The sequence below is a fragment of the Pongo pygmaeus genome, chromosome 21, assembly GCF_028885625.2.
Source record: "Pongo pygmaeus isolate AG05252 chromosome 21, NHGRI_mPonPyg2-v2.0_pri, whole genome shotgun sequence".
NCBI lineage: Eukaryota > Metazoa > Chordata > Mammalia > Primates > Hominidae > Pongo > Pongo pygmaeus.
This window is the reverse complement of record NC_072394.2, coordinates 7,981,047-8,001,821: the sequence shown is the minus strand read 5'-3', so window position 1 is coordinate 8,001,821 and position 20,775 is coordinate 7,981,047. Positions and strand designations below refer to the sequence as shown.

The 20,775-nt window shown below is 40.4% G+C and overlaps 1 protein-coding gene across 2 annotated transcripts in view; it reads left to right on the top strand.

Moving 5' to 3' along the window:
* TASP1 (taspase 1) overlaps positions 1–20,775 on the top strand; it is a 312,488-nt gene that overhangs the window by 271,426 nt on the left and 20,287 nt on the right. The window contains exon 14 of one of the 2 annotated variants that reach the window (XM_054467672.2): positions 7,560–7,694. In XM_054467672.2, coding sequence (XP_054323647.1) covers positions 7,560–7,694 — 135 coding nt within the window. Of the gene's footprint in view, positions 1–1,567; positions 2,626–7,559; positions 7,695–20,775 lie in introns of those variants that run through there. The other variant, XM_054467673.2, reaches the window with a different exon arrangement.

The following is a 20,775-nucleotide window of genomic DNA, read 5'->3' as shown; positions in this document are numbered from 1 at the left end:
GTGTTCTGTTTTTAGGCTAAAGAGAAATTTAAGCTACTTCTTTCTTTTTTTTTTTTGAGACAGAGTCTCGCTCTGTCGCCCAGGCTTGAGTGCAGTGGCGTGATCTCGGTTCACTGCAAGCTCCACCTCCCAGGTTCATGCCGTTCTTCTGCCTCAGCCTCCTGAGTAGCTGGGACTACAGGCGGCCGCCACCACTCTCGGCTAATTTTTTTGTATTTTTAGTAGAGTCAGGGTTTCACCATGTTAGCCAGGATGGTCTCGATCTCCTGACCTCGTGATCCACCTGCCTCAGCCTCCCAAAGTGCTGGGATTACAGGCGTGAGCCACCATGCCCGGCCTAAGCTCACTTCTTTCAAAAAGAACTCTGGAGATAAGCTCATATAAAACATTTTCTTAAACAGCTCCCACTGTTTGTATGATTTGATGCCCCATTGAGATCTCCACAGGAAGCTTCAAACACATCTTGGCTCACACTTTTTCAGACCAAGGTTTCTTGTCTTCTGATGAGACTCACCATGTTTCAGTACTTAGGAAAAGCTCGTTTAGAGAAACAAGTAGAGAGGATTGCCTGAAGTTTATGCAGCCCCTCTTTCTTCTTAGAAATTCCAGACATTTATCTATCCTTGGATTAAGCCAGATCACCAAAAAGAGGAATTCTTGGCTGACCTCATCCTGACCCCTCATGAAACAGAGTAAAGTGCTTATTGTCTTCTACCAGAGCCTCCAGCCCCAGCCTCCTCTGAGTGATGTTGTAACACTCAGCCCTACAAAACTCCCTGTTGTATAGCTGATGTCTTCACTCAGTCACTAAACACAGTGCCCTCTTTTCAAAGAGTATAGGAGAAATGGCTCCTTGGTCTCAGTGCCAGGAACAATTGTTCTCATCCAAGCAATGGGTTTGCTGTGATCTTTATGCTACATGAACCACCTACCTGATCTTAGCTGCTAGGAAACTGAGAGACAGGGCAGCAGGCTTGCCTCTGGCATGGTACCAAACTCCTCAGCTTAGATTTCTTCGTTGGCCCCACTTCCATCTTTACCTTATTTTTTAAGCTCTTATTTTTCTTCTCATTTCTTCTCCTACTTTAGGCTATTGAATTATCTGAGTTTTTGTAAGCTACTGAAATTCTTTAAGGAATAAATTTGGGATATAAACATGAATTAAGTATCCTTAGTTACTCTGTTTAGAAGACAAAACATACAAATTACTAGTTTTCACATAACGACTATATTCAATAGAGCTGGCATTAAAACTGCTACTCTTGTGAATATAATTAAACTATACATTCTGTGCGGTCAGGGGTCTTGGCTAACTTGGTCCCCTCTGTATCTCAAGTTGCTAGTGCTGTGCTTGGCATGTAGCAGATGCTCAGTAAATATTTCCTGAGCGATTTGAACAAACGATCTTTCAGTAACTAAAGTTTACCAGTGGTACAGTCTGTGGATGCTCAGAAGCAAAGTGAAGACCTAATGCTCTGGTGTTTCCTCCACCTTTTTTGGACACGGGTGGGGGTGTGGCAAGGGACACCGCTGACCCCTCTGATGCTCTCCTGGTCTCTCTCTGCAGACTCACATTTCAAGACTCCCTCCTGGTGCGGTGGCAGGACAGTCCGTGGCAATCGAAGGTGGGGTGTGCCGCCTGGAGAGCCCAGTGAACTGACCCTTCAGGCTGAGTGTGAAGCGTCTGAGAGGCATTTCAGAGCCTGAGCTTTTTGGGGTTTTTAACTGAAGTTGGTTGTTTTATCTTTCTTGTTTTATAATTCCTATTGCAACCTCGTGCACTGCTCGAGACACAAGTGCTGCTGTAGTTAGCGCTTAGTGACACGCGGGCCTTTGGCGGGTGAGCGGGACTGTGTGTGAGTGTGTGCGCCTATGTGCGCACATATGTGTATGTGTGCAGTATGTGTGTTTGCTTCTCCGTGGATGAAATAGAAACTCCTCGTTGTGTGACCAGGAATGGTTAAATCATCTTTACAAAATGTGTGCTTTAACTGTTTACAAGTAAAACCTAAAGTTGCAGGAAACATTTTTTATTTCGTAAAGAGGTACCAACTGTCGCTGATGTAATATGTCAGAACTGAAGAGTAAATCTACTTGTTTAAATGACTTGACAGTGGTAGTGCTCCATTTAATGACAGTAATAAGTAATAAAGTGTTTTTATTTGTTAACCAGTTTAAGTGGATCCTGTGGTAACTTAAACTGTTGTTCTCATCCCTTATATGGGGCATTTTTCTTTAACAAAGAATGGTTTCAGTGAAACAATCTAGCAGAGAATTAATGTCAGAACCTTTTTAAATAATAGTCTGATTGATACAGTTTGTACTTATTTCATCAAGCTTTTCTAAGCTTAAATATTGCATAGCTTCGAGCTGTATGGACTATATTATGAAAGAATATGTAAAGAGAACATACAGTAATGCACAGTCCTTAATTTGTGTATAATGGAATGTTATTTACAATATAACACTGTAAATAAGAAAGCAAAGTTTATGGGAAAATTCAATATTATCTTTGTTTTTGTTTAAATATATTTTTAAGATAAAGGCACAAAAATAAAAGAAGTGTATTACTGGGTATAGTATGTGACTCCTCTTCTCAGACTAATAAATTATCTTTTGAATCCTTGATTAGAGAGCTGTTATTTATTTTGTTTATAAAATGTTCTCCCAGAAATCATACCATTATCCACCTTGCTGTTGTTCTGATTGTTCCAAGGCCAGTCTTGTGCAGTTAAAGAAGACACTGGCAAGATGAAAGTTGAACTTAGTACATGATTGAATGGTCAATATGGAAGTCCCTAAAATTTCTCTTGCAATATGATAAAAATAACAAAGAGAAAGAATAAGAACACTTTGCTTTGAAAAATTGTAGTGGCAGCTAAAAGCTCGATAGTTTCAGTTGATAAATTACTTCTAAATGTTATATTCAGGGATTCTGGAGCCACATAAGAAAACCAAGATTTTCCTTTTGATTTTTTCTTTTTTTTTTTTATGTAAGAAGTGGTTATCAAGAAGATACTAAAGATAGACTTGCTCAGGGGGAGGAAGTTCCCTGTACCATGTAATCATGACTCTGGGCGGTAACTGATAAACCCCAGATAAAATTATACACTTGACATCAATGTATGGCCAAATTATAAAGGAAAGACAACCAAAATGAAGCGGGTGTAAATATGAATAATTTGAGAGTTGCTGATTTGTATTCCTGTTACAGGCAATTACATTTGTCTTGCTGTACTCTCATAGACAGGTTGGTGCCGTGGTATCTGTTTCTCATTCTTAATGAGGCTGAGAACTTAGTGAGAGATGGGCTGGCTGGTGGGGAGCCTTTGGCTTCAAAAGCTTTTGAAGACCTGTTCTCTGTTGGCAGAGATTTTTCAGGAACTGGATTGGATCACATAAAACTATCAGGACACTTTGGAGTCTGAAAATCGTCTGACCAGTTTCACCAGGAATGCCACTTCTTTCATCTCCTTTTGCCCTTTTTCCTTTTATATTTAAACATTTGAGCTTGTTAAGGACCCCTTTTATTAAGAGTTCAAAAACTGGCCAGTATAAAAGAGCACAGCCTCTCCAAGAACAGTTTGTCAAGACTTTACTCTCCAATTTTCTACATTTTTTTTTTTAAGGAATATTGTGAAGCCAAGAGGGGGAACATAGTGATATTCAGAATCATGGAGGCAAAAATGTAACAGGTAATATAAATTCCTTCCTTATCAGATCAGATATTAAAGATCAGCTACTGAAACCAGAGAATACTGAGAGATGTAAAATCAACTTCATTTCACACTAAAGTAGAAAAAGTAGAAAAAGATGAGAAAATAACCTCATTCGCTAATCTGGCTTATATCACCAAGAATCTGAAGCTGTATTTTAAGGTGCCCACTTTTAACATGGATGCTTTTAACTGTGTGCCTATATTTGATTTCTTTGTAAGGTCTGAGTGTTGGATATCTGGTTCTCTTGAGTAGAATTAAGCCTGGTCTGGATTCCTCAAGGTGGTCACTGTGACCTAGCTCTGGATTTAGAAACGGGCATCTTCAGGGCTTGGTGAGGCGACAGGAGCATGTGATTTTGCTTAAGGCACCTGGAGCGCCTGTGCTGATGGGGCTGTCTTGTCAGCTCTGTCACTGTTTTCTCTGCCTTCAGTATGTCTGCTTATGGCAGGCCCTTTCTTACCTTCTAATTACCACTTCTAAATGTGAACTTGATGTGGAGAAAGGAAAACACTTGTACTCTGCTGGTGGCAATGTAAATTATGTCAGCCACTGTGGAAAGCAGCCTGGAGATTTCTCAAAGAACTTAAAATGGAACTACTGTTCAACCCAACAATCCCATTACTAGGTATATACCTAAAGAAATACAAGGCATTCTACTGTAAAGACACATGCATGCATATGTTCACTTTAGCACTATTCACAATAGCAAAGACGTGGAATCAACCTAGTTGCCCATCAGCAGTGAACTAGATAAAGAAAATGTGGTACATATACACCATGGAATACTGTGCAGCCATAAAAAAGAATGAAATCAGCTGGGCACATTGGCTCACACCTGTAATCCCAGCACTTTGGGAGTCCAAGGTGGATGGATCACCTGAGGTCAGGAGTTTGAGACAAGTCTGGCCAACATAGTGAAACCCCATCTCTACTAAAAAATACAAAAATTAAGCTGGGCGTGGTGGTGGGTGCCTGTAATTCCAGCTAATTGGGAGGCTGAGGCAAGAGAATCACTTGAACCTGGGAGGCAGAGGTTGCGGTGAGCCGAGATCACTCCATTGAACTCCAGCCTAGGTGACAAGAGTAAAACTCCATCTCAAAAAACAAAAACAAAAACAAAAAAAATGAAATCATATCCTCTGTGGCAACATGAATGGAGCTGGAGGCCATTATTCTAAGCAGAAAATCAAATAATCCATGTTCTCACTTATAAGTGGGAGCTAAACACTGAGTTCACATGGTCACAAAGAAGGGGACAATCGATACCAAGGCCTACTTGAGAGTGGAGGGTGAGAGGAGGGTAAGAATTGAAAAACCACCTATCGGGTCCTATGCTGATTAACTGGATGATAAAATTATCTGTAAACCAAACCCCCACAATACTCTACCGATGTAACAAACCTGCACATGTACCCCCTGAACCTAAAATAGAAGCTGGAAAGACAGAAAACTAATGTGAAATTGAATTTGGATATCAATATCTGTTAGAATTTTTTTACCAAGTATGTATAAATAAGTCCTAGATGCTAGTCTGAGGGGCCTGTCTGTGAGCAAAGTGAATGAATTTTGGTTTACGGATATGAGGACATCTCTCGGGGCTACTCAAAAGCCTTTTTTGCATCATTTCCAGTTTTCTCCCACATTTGAGATTGGTAATATTGCATACCAGTGACCTGCAGGCAAGTGAGGTCACTCTGTTTTGACACTGGATGGAAGGAGGGAAGAAGGAAGGGAGGGAATGAAGAAGAGAAGATTTAGAAAAGAGCATCATTCTTGAATCTTGAGATTGTATTAATAATTGTGGGATCTTTTATTTTTTGACTTGGCCATTTTTATTACAAAGGTAGTCTGTGCTTATTAGGAAAAAAATTAGAAAATAGATAAGGAAAATTTTAAAAATTTAAATTTTAAATAAAAATTTAGCTCATAATCCTACTTCCCTAGAGGCAACCCTTAATAAACACCCTACAGACTCTTTTTATGCATGAATTTTCTATGTGTTTTTAACACAAAAAAATGGCGCTATATTGAACTCCCAAAATGGGGTTCTATAGCCTGCAGTTTTCATTTAATAATATCACAAAAAGATGACCAGACCTACAGGTTTACACAATCCCTCATTTACTGCTTTCCCATACGATGCTGGCTCAGCCTAATGGTGCCCAGTACATATATTTGTTCCTTAAACATTTGGGGAAATCTATGACAGTGCTGAGCAGAATAGCTGATATCCATATTTTCAGGCTACAGGTGCATACAACAAGCACTGTGGTAAGGTCTCAGCCAATGAAAGCCAGCCTGGAAGGCATCCTAGAGCAGGCCATGGTCATTGCTCTTGGACCTCACTGTTTCAGTATCCCCCACACAACTTCGACAGGCTTTTACCAGAACGATGGAAAGCTGTTCTGTCTCTGGGTGCTGCAGGCCACAAATGCCAGGGAATCAACACTCCCTAGAAGTTGGTGTATAAATTGGCTAGCTCCTTTGCTCCTTGGGTGTGATAATACCGAATATGTGTTTTGCAGTTTTTGAGAGAGTTCCCACAGGAATTAAGCTTCAATTCCTGCCTCTGGTAGTTGACTTAGTACACCTTGTGTTGGCTTTCTCCCCTTTTCTGGTTCCTTCTTGACTCTCCTACCTGTGTTTACTGAAATCATCTCCCAGATGAACTACTTGGAGTCAACTCCTTATCTCAGGGTTGCTTCTGGAGGACTTCACACCGAAACACATTCCACTCCACATGTATTCTTGGCCACTAGGGTTTTTAGGCCCTCCACTGAGGGTGGACTCACCAGTCTGTTTATGCCCCTCGCTGGGGCTCTCCTCCTGACATCTGCTCCTGCTCAGCCATTTTCATCCATAACATCGGAGGAACATTCTCTGAGTGATAAGGCTGGGTATGCCACAAAAGTTTGTGAAGAGTTTGCAACTAAGTCAGTGTTAACAGGCACCAGACTGCTGGAGACAGACAAACACTTTTAAGGATATGGTGAAGTAAACAGAAGCTGAAGAGCAACAGTTCATCAAGGACTGGTGGATGCCTTCAAGGAAATGACCTGCAATGGTGTTAACAGTAGTTGGAAGAAGCTTTAGCTAAAGGCGTTTCATGACTTTAAGAAATTGGAAGAGGCCAGAACAGTGTCCTGTGTCACGAACACATTTTCACGACGTGCATGCCGTGGGAGCCTCACACAACACCCATTTCCAAAAGGGCATCTCTCAAGTCTGGCTGTTCATAACATAATTTCATGGTAAATTTTTCTTAATGTCTTCCAAAATTTTTCTTAAAACTAAATGTTTAAGGCACATCAGCATTGTTCTGACATAAATCCTATAAACGCTCAACACTGGGAGTCCCCTCTGGCTGCAAAGCCCAGTCTTCCTGTTCACCTTAAGGTTGCAGTGGCTGGTGACCTTCAGAGGGAACAGAGGTGGAAGCCACTCCGCCTCCCAGGAACCCTGGCCCAAAACAAGGCTGAGCCCAGCAGCAATGAATCCCTGTGTATATGATTAATGTGTATGATTAATTTGTTTTCGTTTAGTTGTATTCTAAACCTTTTCTCAGAAGCTGATTAACCAGGGGAAGGAGGTGTGAGTAGGTAAATGTAGTGGGCTATAGGGGGAGTGAATGGGAGGTTGGAAACATAAAGTTAATAATATCACATTAATATTTGTTATGGGGCCTTAAGAATTCTTAAGGAACACACCACCCCTCCCCAGCACTTAATTTGCGTTCAAGTCCGCAAGGTATTAGCCAGATGTCTATGATCAGAAACTCACAGGCTGACCAAATTGACCAGGCAATCTTTTTTTTTCCCCCCTATGCTTCTGTCTCTAAAGTGTTTGGCCACAGGAAGGATTAAATCTAAAACTGGCAAGGACTTCCCTCCAAGGCGGCACACTCAGCTTCCAGAAGACCATCAGCCAAGCCCAAGGTGGTTCATTATGACCAGTTGTGGAAAGCTGGGAAAGAAAGTGAGTTCAGTGGTTTCTCCTTTACATGATGCAGTTACTGAAGCCCCGAAACCACAGTGGCAATGCAGAAAAACTTTGTGGGTGGGAGTTTCTTTGCCTTGAATTGCCATGGGGATTTCTTTGTCAACAGAGTGTCAGAAGCCTAAAAGAAAAAAATTCAGAACAATTCCTTTAACCTTTACTGTCGCTATTATGATGGAGATCCAAAGCGTTACTCCTAAAATGATCTTTCCTCGCCTTGGAAAATCCAGTAATGCTTAAGAGGTAGAGGATATCTTCTAATATATTAAGAAAAACATGTGTTCTTTTCCATGTACAAGTAGTAAGATTTTAATCTTTCCACCCAGGTTCTTCCCCCAAACCTGTTAACTGGCAGTCTTTCCCATCTGGTAAATGGTAGCTCCATCCTTCTGCGCACTCAGGCCAAAACTCTAGGGGTCATCTGTTTCATGTTCTATGGCTGAATAACAAATCACCCCAAGCCTTAATGGCTTAAACAACAACTGTTTTATTTGCCCACAATTGGGTAAATTGAGCTTAACATAACTCAGTCGTTTTTCTGCTGCTCTTGCTGGTAGTCACTAGTGTGCTGCATTTAGCTGGAAGGTGAGCTACAAGATAGGCCGAGCTGGGATGCTGGATGGCTGAGTGTCCTTCTTACTCCATGCAGGCTCAGAGCCTCTCTACAGCATCTTTCCACACCATGTGCCAAAAAGACATGGCAGCTCAAGCTTCCCAGGAGCACAAAAGCAGAAACTACCAGGACTTCTACAGGTTTAGGTCCATAATGGCCGAGCATCACTTTTGCCACATTTATTGCTTACATTAAATCACCTGGTTCAGCCCAGATTCAAGAGGGAGGGACAGCCTAAGGGCATTTGTAACAGAGGCTAGATTCATTGAGGGCCACCACCTGACATCCTTGAATTTTTACTTTCCTTCTGATTCTACAACCAATCCATTCACAAATCCTGTTGGCTTTCCTTTAAAATGTAAGCTGAATCTAACCGCTCCTTACCACCTCCACTGCTACAATCAGATTATCTTTTACCTGAGTTATTACAATAGGTTCTGCACTGGTCTCCCTGCTTCCACTCTTGTCCTGACAGTCACCTGTGCACTGGCAGCCAAACAGAGTAAGATCATGGCACCTGTCTGCTCAAAACCTTCCAGTACACCTTGTCCCAGAGTTCCTACAAGGCCCTGGGATCTGCTCCTTCTTGTTCTCTGACCTCATACTATTTCTCTGGCCTCCTTGCTGTTCTTTGACCAGCCCACACACCCTCCCATCTCAGAAGCATTGCACATGCTTGTACCCCCCGCTTGGAAAGCACTTTCCAGATGGCTTCACATGGCTTGCTCTTCCCTCATCTCCTTCAGCTCTGCTGGAATGTTACCTTCTTGGCAAGGTCGTCCCTGAGCACGCTCCTAACCACACCCCCTCCAGCACTTTACCTTCCTTTTTTGCTTTATTTTTCTGTCACTTTTCACTTTCCACAAATATATGGACACTTAATTTTCAACAATTATGGCATAGCAAAGCAGTAGGGAAAGTGTATTTTTAAATGTTCCTGGAGCAACTAGATATACAAGTGAAAAAAATGTGAATTATATCTCATGCCATACACAGAAATAAATTACAGGTAAACTGTAAATCTAAATATAAAAGACAAAACACATTTATTTATTATTTATTTTTGAGACAAGGTCTCCCTCTGTTGCCTAGGCTGGAGCACAGTGGCACGATCATGGCTCACCACAGCCTCAACTTCCCAGGCTCAAGCAATCCTCCCACATCAGCCTCCCAACTAGCTGGGACTACAGGTGTACACCATGACACCCAGATAGTTTTTTATATTTTGTAGAGACAGGGTCTTGCCATGTTGCCCAGCTTGGTCTTGAACTCCTAGGCTCAAACAGTCCTCCTACCTTGGCCTCCCAAAGTGCTAGGATTACAGGCGTGAGCCACCACGCCTGGCCAAAACAAACTTTCAGAAGATAGTTTGAGGATGTTCTACTTCTGGGATGACAGCACGAGAAGCTCCACTGACTCCCACTTGCCAGAGTATTTGGAAAATGTTCTAAGAGCATAAAACAAATTAAGAATATGTATTCAAGAAAAATTTACTGAAAGTGGCTAAAAACAGCTAGTTTGTGGCATTTGGGCCATGACCCACTCCCTGCCCCCCAACTTCCAGCTCATACTGATAGAAGATTCACTCTGGTTGAGTGTGGCCAAGAAGACTGGGGCTGCCTCTCCTTTCAGCTCCCAACCAAGTCCTACTGTATCTCACCAGGAGGAGCAGTCTGCCCACATTTCTCATCCCCTCCAACTCCGAGCTGAAGAGGCTGGATCCTGGTGTGTGCATCTGAGAGGTTGGAGGCTACTTTCCTATAGCCATCCCTTATTCATAGACAGAGACTCTACCCCAGGAAAGAAGTTTCTTTTCCCAAGAAAACTGAGGTCCCAATCACCCTTGCCCCCCAAATCATGTATAAATCAGATATTTCATTCTGGGATGGGCAAACAAAGAAGACCAGAGGCTACCGCCCTACCCAGCACCCAGAATAATGGCTTAGAGAGTTTGCTGAGGGAGAGGCAGACTATAAGAAAAGAGCACTGATGCTCTCTCCAAAGAAACTGAATTTATCTAAAACAGAATGTGGAGAAGTGCAAGCATAAGAGTGCTCCTGATACTAAGAACAACAAGCTAAACAATATGCTAGCTAGTTCACCAGAAAGAAGCAAAAAAGAGGAATCTAAGAAGAGTCCTGTGGCATCAGAATAAACCTTAAAACTATCCTTAACAGACTTCTCAAGATGGCCAAATAGGAACAGCTCCAGTCTGCAGCTCCCAGTGAGATCAACACAGAAGGCAAGTGATTTCTGCATTTCCATCTGAGGTACCTTGGCTTATCTCACTGGGACTGGTTAGACAGTGGGCATGACCCATGGAGGGTTAGCAGAAGCAGGGTGGCACGTTGCCTCACCTGGGAAGTGCAAAGGGTTGGAGAACTCCCTTCCCTAGCCAAGGGAAGCCGTGAGGAACTGTGCCATGAGGGATGGTGTATTCTGGCCCAGATACTACAGTCTTTGCAACCCACAGACCAGGAGATTCCCTTGGGTGCCTACACCACCAGGGCCCTGAGTTTCAAGCACAAAACTGGGCAGCTGTTTGGGCAGACACCGAGCTAGCTGCAGGAGTTTTTTCTCACACCTCAGTGGTGCCTGGAATGCCAGCGAGACAGAACCGTTCACTCCCCTGGAAAGGGCGTTGAAGCCAGGAAGCCAAGTGGTCTAGCTCGGCAGATCCCACCCCCATGGGACCCAGCAAGCTAAGACCACTGGTTTGAAATTCTCACTGCCAGCACAGCAGTCTGAAGTCAACGTGGGATGCTTGAGCTTGGAGTGGGGAGGGCTGTCCGCCATTGCTGAGGCTTGAGTAGGTGGTTTTCCCCTCACGGTGTAAAAACCCCTCACGGTGTAAACAAAGCCACCGGGAGGTTTGAACTGGGCGGGGTCCACTGCAGCTCCGCAAAGCTGCTGTAGCCAAACTGCCTTTCTAGATTCCTCCTCTCTGGGCAGGGCATCTCTGAAAGAAAGGCAGCAGCCCCGGTCAGGGGCTTATAGATAAAACTCCCATCTCCCTGGGACAGAGCACCTGGGGGAAGGGGCAGCTGTGGGCGCAGCTTCAGGAGACTTAAATGTTCCTGTCTGCCAGCTCTGAAGAGAACAGTGGATCCCCCAGCACAGTGCTTGAGCTCTGCTAAGGGACAGACTGCCTCCTCAAATGGATCCCTGGCCCCCATGCCTCCTGACTGGGAGACACCACCGAGCAGGGGTCGACAGACACCTCATACAGGAGAGCTCCAGCTGGCATCTGGCGGGTGCCCCTCTGGGACTAAGCTTCCAGAGGAAGGAACAGGCTGCAGTCTTTGCTATTCTGCAGCCTCTGCTGGTGATACCCAGGCAAACAGGGTCTGGAGTGGATCTCCAGTAAACTCCAGCAGACCTGCAGCAGAGAGGCCTGACTGTTAGAAGGAAAACTAACTAACAGAAAGGAATAGCATTAACACCAACAAAAAGGACACCCACACAAAAACTCCATGTGAAGGTCACCAACATCAAAGACCGAAGGTAGATAAATCCACAAAGATGAGGAAAAACCAGCTCAAAAAGGCTGAAAATTCCAAAAACCAGAACGCCTCTTCTCCTCCAAAGGATCACAACTCCTTACCAGCAAGGGAACAAAACTGGATGGAGAATGAGTTTGATGAATTGACAGAAATAGGCTTCAGAAGGTGGGTAATAACAAACTCCTCCAAGCTAAAGGAACATGTTCTAACCCAATGATAGGAAGCTAAGAACCTTGAAAAAAGATTAGAGGAATGGCTAACTAGAATAACCAGTCTAGAGAAGAACATAAATGACCAGATGGAGCTGAAAAACCCAGCACGAGAACTTTGTGAAGCATACACAAGTATCAATAGCCAAATTGATTAAACGGAAGAAAGGATATCAGAGTTTGAAGATCAACTTAAATAAAATGTGAAGACAAGATCAGAGAAAAAAGAATGAAAAGGAACAAACAAAGCCTCCAAGAAATATAAGACTATGTGAAAAGACCAAATCTATGTTTGATTGGTGTACCTGAAAGTGACAGGGAGAATGGAACCAAGTTGGAAAATGCTCTTCAGGATATTATCCAGGAGAACTTCCCCAACCTACCAAGACAGGCCAACATTCAAATTTAGGAAACACAGAGAACACCACAAAGATACTCCTTGAGAAGAGGAACCACGAGACACATATTCATCAGATTCACCAAGGTTGAAATGTAGGAAAAAATGTTAAGGGTAGCCAGAGAGAAATGTCGGGTTACCCACAAAGAGAAGCCCATCAGACTAACAGTGGATCTCTCTGCAGAAACCCTACAAGCCAGAAGAGAGTGGGGACCAATATTCAACATTCTTAAAGAAAAGAATTTTCAACCCAGAATTTCATATTCAGCCAAACTAAGCTTCATAAGTGAAAGAGAAATAAAATCCTTTACAGACAAGCAAATGCTGAGAGATTTTGTCACCACCAGGCCTGCTTTACAAGAGCTCCTGAAGCAAGCACTAAATATGGAAAGGTAAAACCGATACCAGCCATTGCAAAAACATATCAAATTGTGAAGACCATTGACCCTATGAAGAAACTGCATCAACTAATGGGCAAAATAACCAGCTATCATCATGATGACAGGATCAAATTCACGTATAACAATATTAACCTTAAATGTAAATGGGCTAAATGCCCCAATTAAAAGACAGAGACTGGCAAATTGGATAAAGAGTCAAGACCCATCAGTCTGCTATATTCAGGAGACCCATCTCATGTGCAAAGACACACATAGGCTCAAAATAAAGGGATGGAGGAATATTTACCAAGCAAATTGAAAGCAAAAAAAAGCAGGGGTGGCAATATTAGTCTTTGATAAAACAGACTTTAAACCAACAAAGATCAAAAAAGACAAAGAAAGGCATTACATAATGGTAAAGGGATCAATGCAACAAGAAGAGCTAACTATCCTAAATATATATGCACACAATACAGGAGCACCCAGATTCATAAAGTAAGTTCTTAGAGACCTACAAAGAGACTTAGACTCCCACAGAATAATAGTGGGAGACTTTAACACCCCACTGTCAATATCAGACAGATCAACGAGACAGAAAATTAACAAGGATATTCAGCACTCGAACTCAGCTCTGGACCAAGCAGACCTAATAGACATTTATAGAACTCTCCGCCCCAAATCAACAGAATAGACAATCTTTGCAACATCACATCACACATATTTTAAAATTGACCACATAATTGGAAGAAAAACACTCCTCAGCAAACGCAAAACAATGGAAATCATAACAAACTGTCTCTCAGACCACAGTACAATCAAATTAGAACTCAGGATTAAGAAACTCACTCAAAACCGCACAACTACATGGAAGCTGAACAACCTGCTCCTGAATGACTACTGGGTAAATAACAAAATTAAGGCAGTAATAAATAAGTTCTTTGAAACCAACAAGAACAAAGACACAATGTAACAGACTCTCTGGGGCACATTTAAAGCAGTGTTTAGAGGGAAATTTATAGCACTAAATGTCCACAGGAAAAAACGGGAAAGATCTAAAATCGACACCCTAATGTCACCATTAAAAGAACTAGAGAAGCAACAGCAAACAAATTCAAAAGCTAGCAGAAGAAAAGAAATAACTATGATCAGAGTAGAACTGAAGGAGATAGAGATGAAAAATCCTTCAAAAAATAATCAATGAATCCAGGAGCTGGTTTTTTGAAAAAATTAACAAAATATATAGACTGCTAGCCAGACTAATAAAGAAGAAAAGAGAGAAGAATCAAATAGATACAATAAAAAATGATAAAGGGGATATCATCACTGATCCCACAGAAATACAAACTACCATCAGAGAACACTATAAACATCTCTATGCAAATAAACTAGCAAATCTAGAAGAAATGAATAAATTCCTGGACATATACACCCTCCCAAGACTACACCAGGAAGAAGTCAAATCCCTGAATAGACCAATAACAAGTTCTGAAACTGAGGCAGTAATTAGTAGCCTACCAACCAAAAAAAAAGCCTAGGACCAGATGGATTCACAGCTGAATTCTACCAGAGATACAAAAAGGAGCTGGTACCATTCCTTCTGAAACTATTCCAAACAATAGAAAAAGAGAATCTTCCCTAACTCATTTTATGAGGCCAGCATCAGCCTGATACCCAAACCTGGTGGAGACACCACAAAAAAAGAAAATTTCAGTCCAATATCCCTGATGAACACTGATGCAAAAATCCTCAATAAAATACTGGCAAACCGAATCTGGCAGCATATCAAAAAGGTTATCCACCACAATCAAGTTGGGTTCATTCCTGGGATGCAAGGCTGATTCAACATACACAAATCAATAAACATAATCCATCACATAAACAGAACCAATGACAAAAACCACATGATTATCTCAACAGATGCAGAAAAAGCCTTTGACAAAATTCAACAGCCCTTCATGCTAAAAACCCTGAATAAACTAGGTATTGATGGAATGTATCTCAAAATAATAAGAGCTATTTATGGCAAACCCACAGCCAATATCATACTGGATGGGCAATAGCTGGAAACATTCCCTGAAAACTGGCACAAGACAAGCATGCCCACTCTCACCACTCCTATTCAACATAGTGTTGGAAGTTCTGGCCAGGGCAATCAGGCAAGAGAAAGAAATAAAGGGTATTCAAATAGGAAGAGAGGAAGTCAAATAAACTCTGTTTGCAGATGACATGATTGTATATTTAGAAAACCCCATTGTCTCAGCCCAAAATCTCCTTAAGCTGATAAGCAACTTCAGCAAAGTCTCAGGATACAAAATCAATGTGCAAAAATCACAAGCATTCCTATACACCAATAATAAGCAGAGAGCCAAATCATGAGTGAACTCCCATTCACAACTGCTACAAAGAGAATAAAATACATAGAAATACAACTTACAAGGGATGTGAAGGACCTCTTCAAGGAAAACTACAAGCCACTGCTCAAGGAAATAAGAGAGGACACAAATGGAAAAACATTCCATGCTCATGGATAGGAAGAATCAATATTGTGAAAATGGTCATACTGCCCAAAGTAATTTATAGATTCAATGCTATCCCCATCAAGCTACCACTGACTTTCTTCACAGAATTGGAAAAAACTACTTTAAAGTTCATATGGAACCAAAAAAGAGCCCACATCGCCAAGTCAATCCTAAGCCAAAAGAACAAAGCTGGAGGCATCACGCTTCCGGACTTCAAACTATACTACAAGGCTACAGTAGCCAAAACAGCATGATACTGGTACCAAAACAGATATATAGACCAATGGAACAGAACAGAGGCCTCAGAAATAACGCCACACATCTACAACCATCTGATGTTGGACAAACCTGACAAAAACAAGCAATGGGGAAAGGATTCCCTATTTAATAAATGGTGTTGGGAAAACTGGCCGGTCATATACAGAAAACTGAAACTGGACCCCTTCCTTACACCTTATAAAAAAATTAACTCAAGATGGATTATACACTTAAACATAAAACCTAAAACCATAAAAACCCTAGAAGAAAACCTAGGCAATACCATTCAGGACATAGGCATGGGCAAAGAGTTCATGATGAAAACACCAAAAGCAAGGACAACAAAAGCCAAAATTGACAAATGGTATCTAATTAAACTAAAGAGCTTTTGTGCAGCAAAAGAAATGATCATCAGAGTGAACAGGCAACCTACAGAATGGGAGAAAATTTTTTCAATCTATCCATCTGACAAAGGGCTAATATCCAGAATCTACAAGGAACTTAAACAAATTTACAAGAAAAAAAAAACAAACCCCATCAAAAAGTGGGTGAAGGATATGAACAGACATTTCTTAAAAGAAAACATTTATGCAGCCAGCAAACATGCAAAACTCATCATCACTAGTTACTAGAGAAATGCAAATCAAAACCACAATGAGATACCATCTCACGCCAGTTAGAATGGCAATCGTTAAAAAGTCAGGAAACAACAGATGCTGGAGAAAATGTGGAGAATTAGGAATGCTTTTACACAGTTGGTTGGAGTGTAAATTAGTTCAAACATTGTGGAATACAGTGTGGTGATTCCTCAAGGATCTAGAACCAGAAATACCATTTGACCCAGCAATCTAATTCCTGGGTATATACCCAAAGGATTATAAATTATTCTACTATAAAGACACATGCACACATATGTTTATTGCAGCAGTAGTCACAATAGCAAAGACTTGGAACCAATTCAAATACCCATCAATGAGAGACTGGATAAAGAAAATGTGGCACATATACACCATGGAATACTATGCAGCCATAAAAAAGAATGAGTTTATATCCTTTGCAGGGACATGGATGAAGCTGGAAATCATCATTCTCAGCAAGCTAACACAGGAACAGAAAACCAAACATCACATTTGCTCACTTATAGGTGGGAGTTGAACAATGAGAATGCATGAACACAGGGAGGGGAACATCACATACCAGAGCCTGTCGGGGGGTGGGGGGCTAGGGGATGGATAGCATTAGGAGAAATACCTAATGTAGATGATGGGTTGATGGATGCAGCAAACCACCATGGCACATGTATACCTGTGTAACAAACCTGCACATTCTGCACATGTATCCCAGAACTTAAAGTAAAAAACAAAACAAAATAAAACAAAACACCCCTATCCTTAAAAACTACCCCAGCACAATCTAATTGGATTATACTGCTGAGCAATTTGTATCAGAGGGCATTTTCCAAAACAATAGAACAATTAGTGGTAATTAGTGGAGCCTAATTGCTGGGTATAATATGAAAAGGACAGACATTTTAATGAAGATATGAGAGGAAAGAGACAATCAAAGAAAACTGCTAAAATTATTTTAATTCCAGGGTGACCAGCTGCATGTCCAAGGCTGCATCCTATGAGGAGTGACAGCCTAGGCTTTGCACTGTGAGAGAAATGGTTTTATCAAAATGGCCTAGCTAAGTCACAAAACAAATGAGCAAAGAAACAGTGACAAAAACAAGCCCCAGAAAGGGAAGAGAGGAACTAGTAACCAGAGTTGCTACAAAATGTTACCTAAAATGTCCACTTTTAAAAAAATTACGAAAGAGGCCGGGCGCGGTGGCTCACGTCTGTAATCCCAGCACTTTGGGAGGCTGAGGTGGGCGGATCACAAGGTCAGGAGATCGAGACAATCCTGGCTAACACGGTGAAACCCCGTCTCTACTAAAAATACAAAAAATTAGCCGAGTGTGATGGCGGGCGCCTGTAGTCCCAGTTACTCGGGAGGCTGAGGCAGGAGAATGGCGTGAACCCTGGGAGGTGGAGCTCGTAGTGAGCCGAGATAGCACCACTGCACTCCGGCCTGGGCGAAAGAGCAAGACTCTGTCTCAAAAAAAAAAATTACGAGACAGCAAAAGAAACAGGAACAGTGACTTGTTATTTCTCTCTGTTTCTCTCTCACACACACACATGGATGCTCACACACACAAAGTAGTCAACAGAAACTTCCTCAGAGAGGGACCAAATGTCAGATTTTATAAAGACTTTAAAGTAGCCATTATAAATATGCTCAAAGAATTTTTTAAAATGCTTAAAGAAGTGCAGTATGAAGACAATATCTCATCAAATATAGAATATCAATAAAGAGATAGACATAAAAATAGAACCAAATGGTAATTCTGGTGTCAAGAAGTACAACTGAACTAAAAAACTTTATTAAAGGGGCTCAACAGGAGATTTTTTACTGGCAGAATAAAGAATAAGCAAATTTGATAGATTGATAGGGATTATACCATCTGGAGAACAGTGAGAAAATAAAATGAAGAAAAAAGAGCCTCAAGAAACTGTGGAACACCTGTAAATAAACTGAAATATGCATAATGGAAGTACTAGAAGAAGAAAAGAAAGAAAGAGAAAGGAGAAGAAAAAGTATTTGAAGAAATAGCAGCTGAAAACTCCCCAAATTTGCTGGAAAACACACTCAGGAAGCTCAATAAACTCAACTAGGAAACACAGAGCGATCCATTATTTTCTGTTTAACACATCATAGAAAAAATACTGAAATTCAAAGACAAGGAGAAAATTTTGAAAGCAGCAAGAGAAAAATGTCATTTATAAGGGAACCCCAATAAAATGAACAACTGACTTTTTATAAGAAATCATGGCTGTCAGAAGGCAATGGATTAACATATTCAAAGTGCTGAAATAAACAACAACAATCAACCAAGAATCTTATATCCTAAAATACTGTCTTTAAAAATGAAGAAAAAATCAAGACATATCCAGAATAAAAAAACTGAAAGAATTTGCTGCTATCAGACCTGCCTTATCATAAATACTAGGGGAAATTTTTAGGCTGAAAGCAAGTAAACCCAGATGGAAATTGAGTCCATAGGGAAAAAACAAAGAGCACTGATAATTGCAATTATGAAAGACAGTATATATATTTTTATTTCTTGTCTTAATTAATTTTATAAAGCAAGTGTATAAAACACTACATGTATCATTGTATTGTTGGGGCTATAATAGATGGAAATGCAATGTGCTTGACAACAACCACTTAAAGGAGATGGGTGGAGGCAGAGTTGTACTGGAGTGAGGAAATGATGCTAGATGATAACTTGAACACATGGGAACAAATAAAGAGAACTAGAAATGATAAATAAGAAAATACATATAACAAATGCTACAAATAAATACTTATTCTTCTTTGTTATCTCTCTTTAATAGACAAAAATTACATTAAGTAATCATTATAATGATGTATTGTTAGGTTTGTGGCATCTATAGATGTAATATGTGTGACAATGATAGCACAGAAAGGAAGAATGGGTAATAGAGCTATACAGGAGGAACATTTCTGTTTCTTGATGGAATTAAGTTAGTATAAATCTGAAGTAAATTCTGATGAATTCTGATGTATATGGTAAGCCCTAGAGCAACCACTGAGAGAAAACAAGCTACATAAGTTACAAAAAACCATTAAAGAAATTAAAATGTTACACTAGAGATACTGACAATGCAAAATAAAGCAGTAAAATAGGAATAGAGGAACAAAATAGACACATGAGACATATAGAAAACAATTAAATGGCAATATAAATCTAACTATATCAATAATAACATTAGATATTGTATTAGTGTTCTCCAGAAAAAAAGAAGCAGTAGCATATGCATACGTACATATATATGTATATATATAAAATTATATGTGTGTATACATATGTAACATGATATAGTTTTATAAAATAAGTTTTACGTATATATATAAAGTAAAGATTTGGCTCAAGTGAATATAAAACCTAGCAAATAAAAATCTGTAGTGTGAGCCAGCAGACTTGAGACTCAGGAGAGCCCAGGATATGGTTATAGTCTGAAGATCAGCAGACAGAGACCCAGGAAAGCCGATAGTGCCAATGATGTCTGAAGGTGATCTGCTGGAGAATTCCCTCTTGCTTAGGGAGGCCAGTCTTTTTATTCATTCAGGCTGTCAATTCATTGAATGAGGCACCCACAGAATAGGGCAATCTGCTTTACTCAGTATTCGCTGATTTAAATGCTAATTTCATATTAAAACACCCTCCAAGTTGACACATAAAATTAACCATCACAGATGTGGGTGGATTAAGCAATCCAGTCAAAAGCTGAGAGGGTATCAGACGAGATTGAAAAACAAGATGCAATTATATGCTCTCTACAGAAGATATACTTTACATTCAAATATATAAATTAGTTGAATGTAAAGAGATGGAAGAAGATGTATCATGCAAACAGTAATCATATGGAAGTTGTAATGGCTAAAGTAATATCAGACAAAATAGATTTTAAAACAAAATATATTACTAGAGATAAAAAGGGCATACAATGTAATGATGAAAGGATCAATTCATTAGGAATTTATAAATGTTATAAACATATATGCACCTAACAGCAGAATCCCAAAATACATCGCTGACATGATCGAGGGGAAAAGCAGACAATTCAACAGTAATATTCAGAGACTTAAATATTCCACTTTAAATACTGGATAGAATAATGAGGCATAAGATCAACAAGGAAATACAAGACTTGAACAACAGTATACACAAAGCAGACCTAATAGACATCAATAGAACACTGTACCCAATAACAACAGAATAAACATTCTTCTCAAGTGCACATGGAATATTCACCAGAATAGACTGTATGTTAGGCTATACGACAAGCCTTAAGAAATTTAAAAGGATTGAAATCATACAATATATGTCCTCTGATCACAATAGAATAAAATTAAAAATTAGTAACAGAAAGATTTGGGAAATTCACGAACATGTGAAAATTTAACAGCACACTACTAAATAACCAATAGGTCTAAGATAAAAGCAGAGGAAAATAAGAAAATATTTTGAGATGAATGAAAACAAAGACACAACATACCAAAACTTAGGGGATGTGGTGAAAGCAGTGCTTACAGGAAAGTTTAAATGCCTAA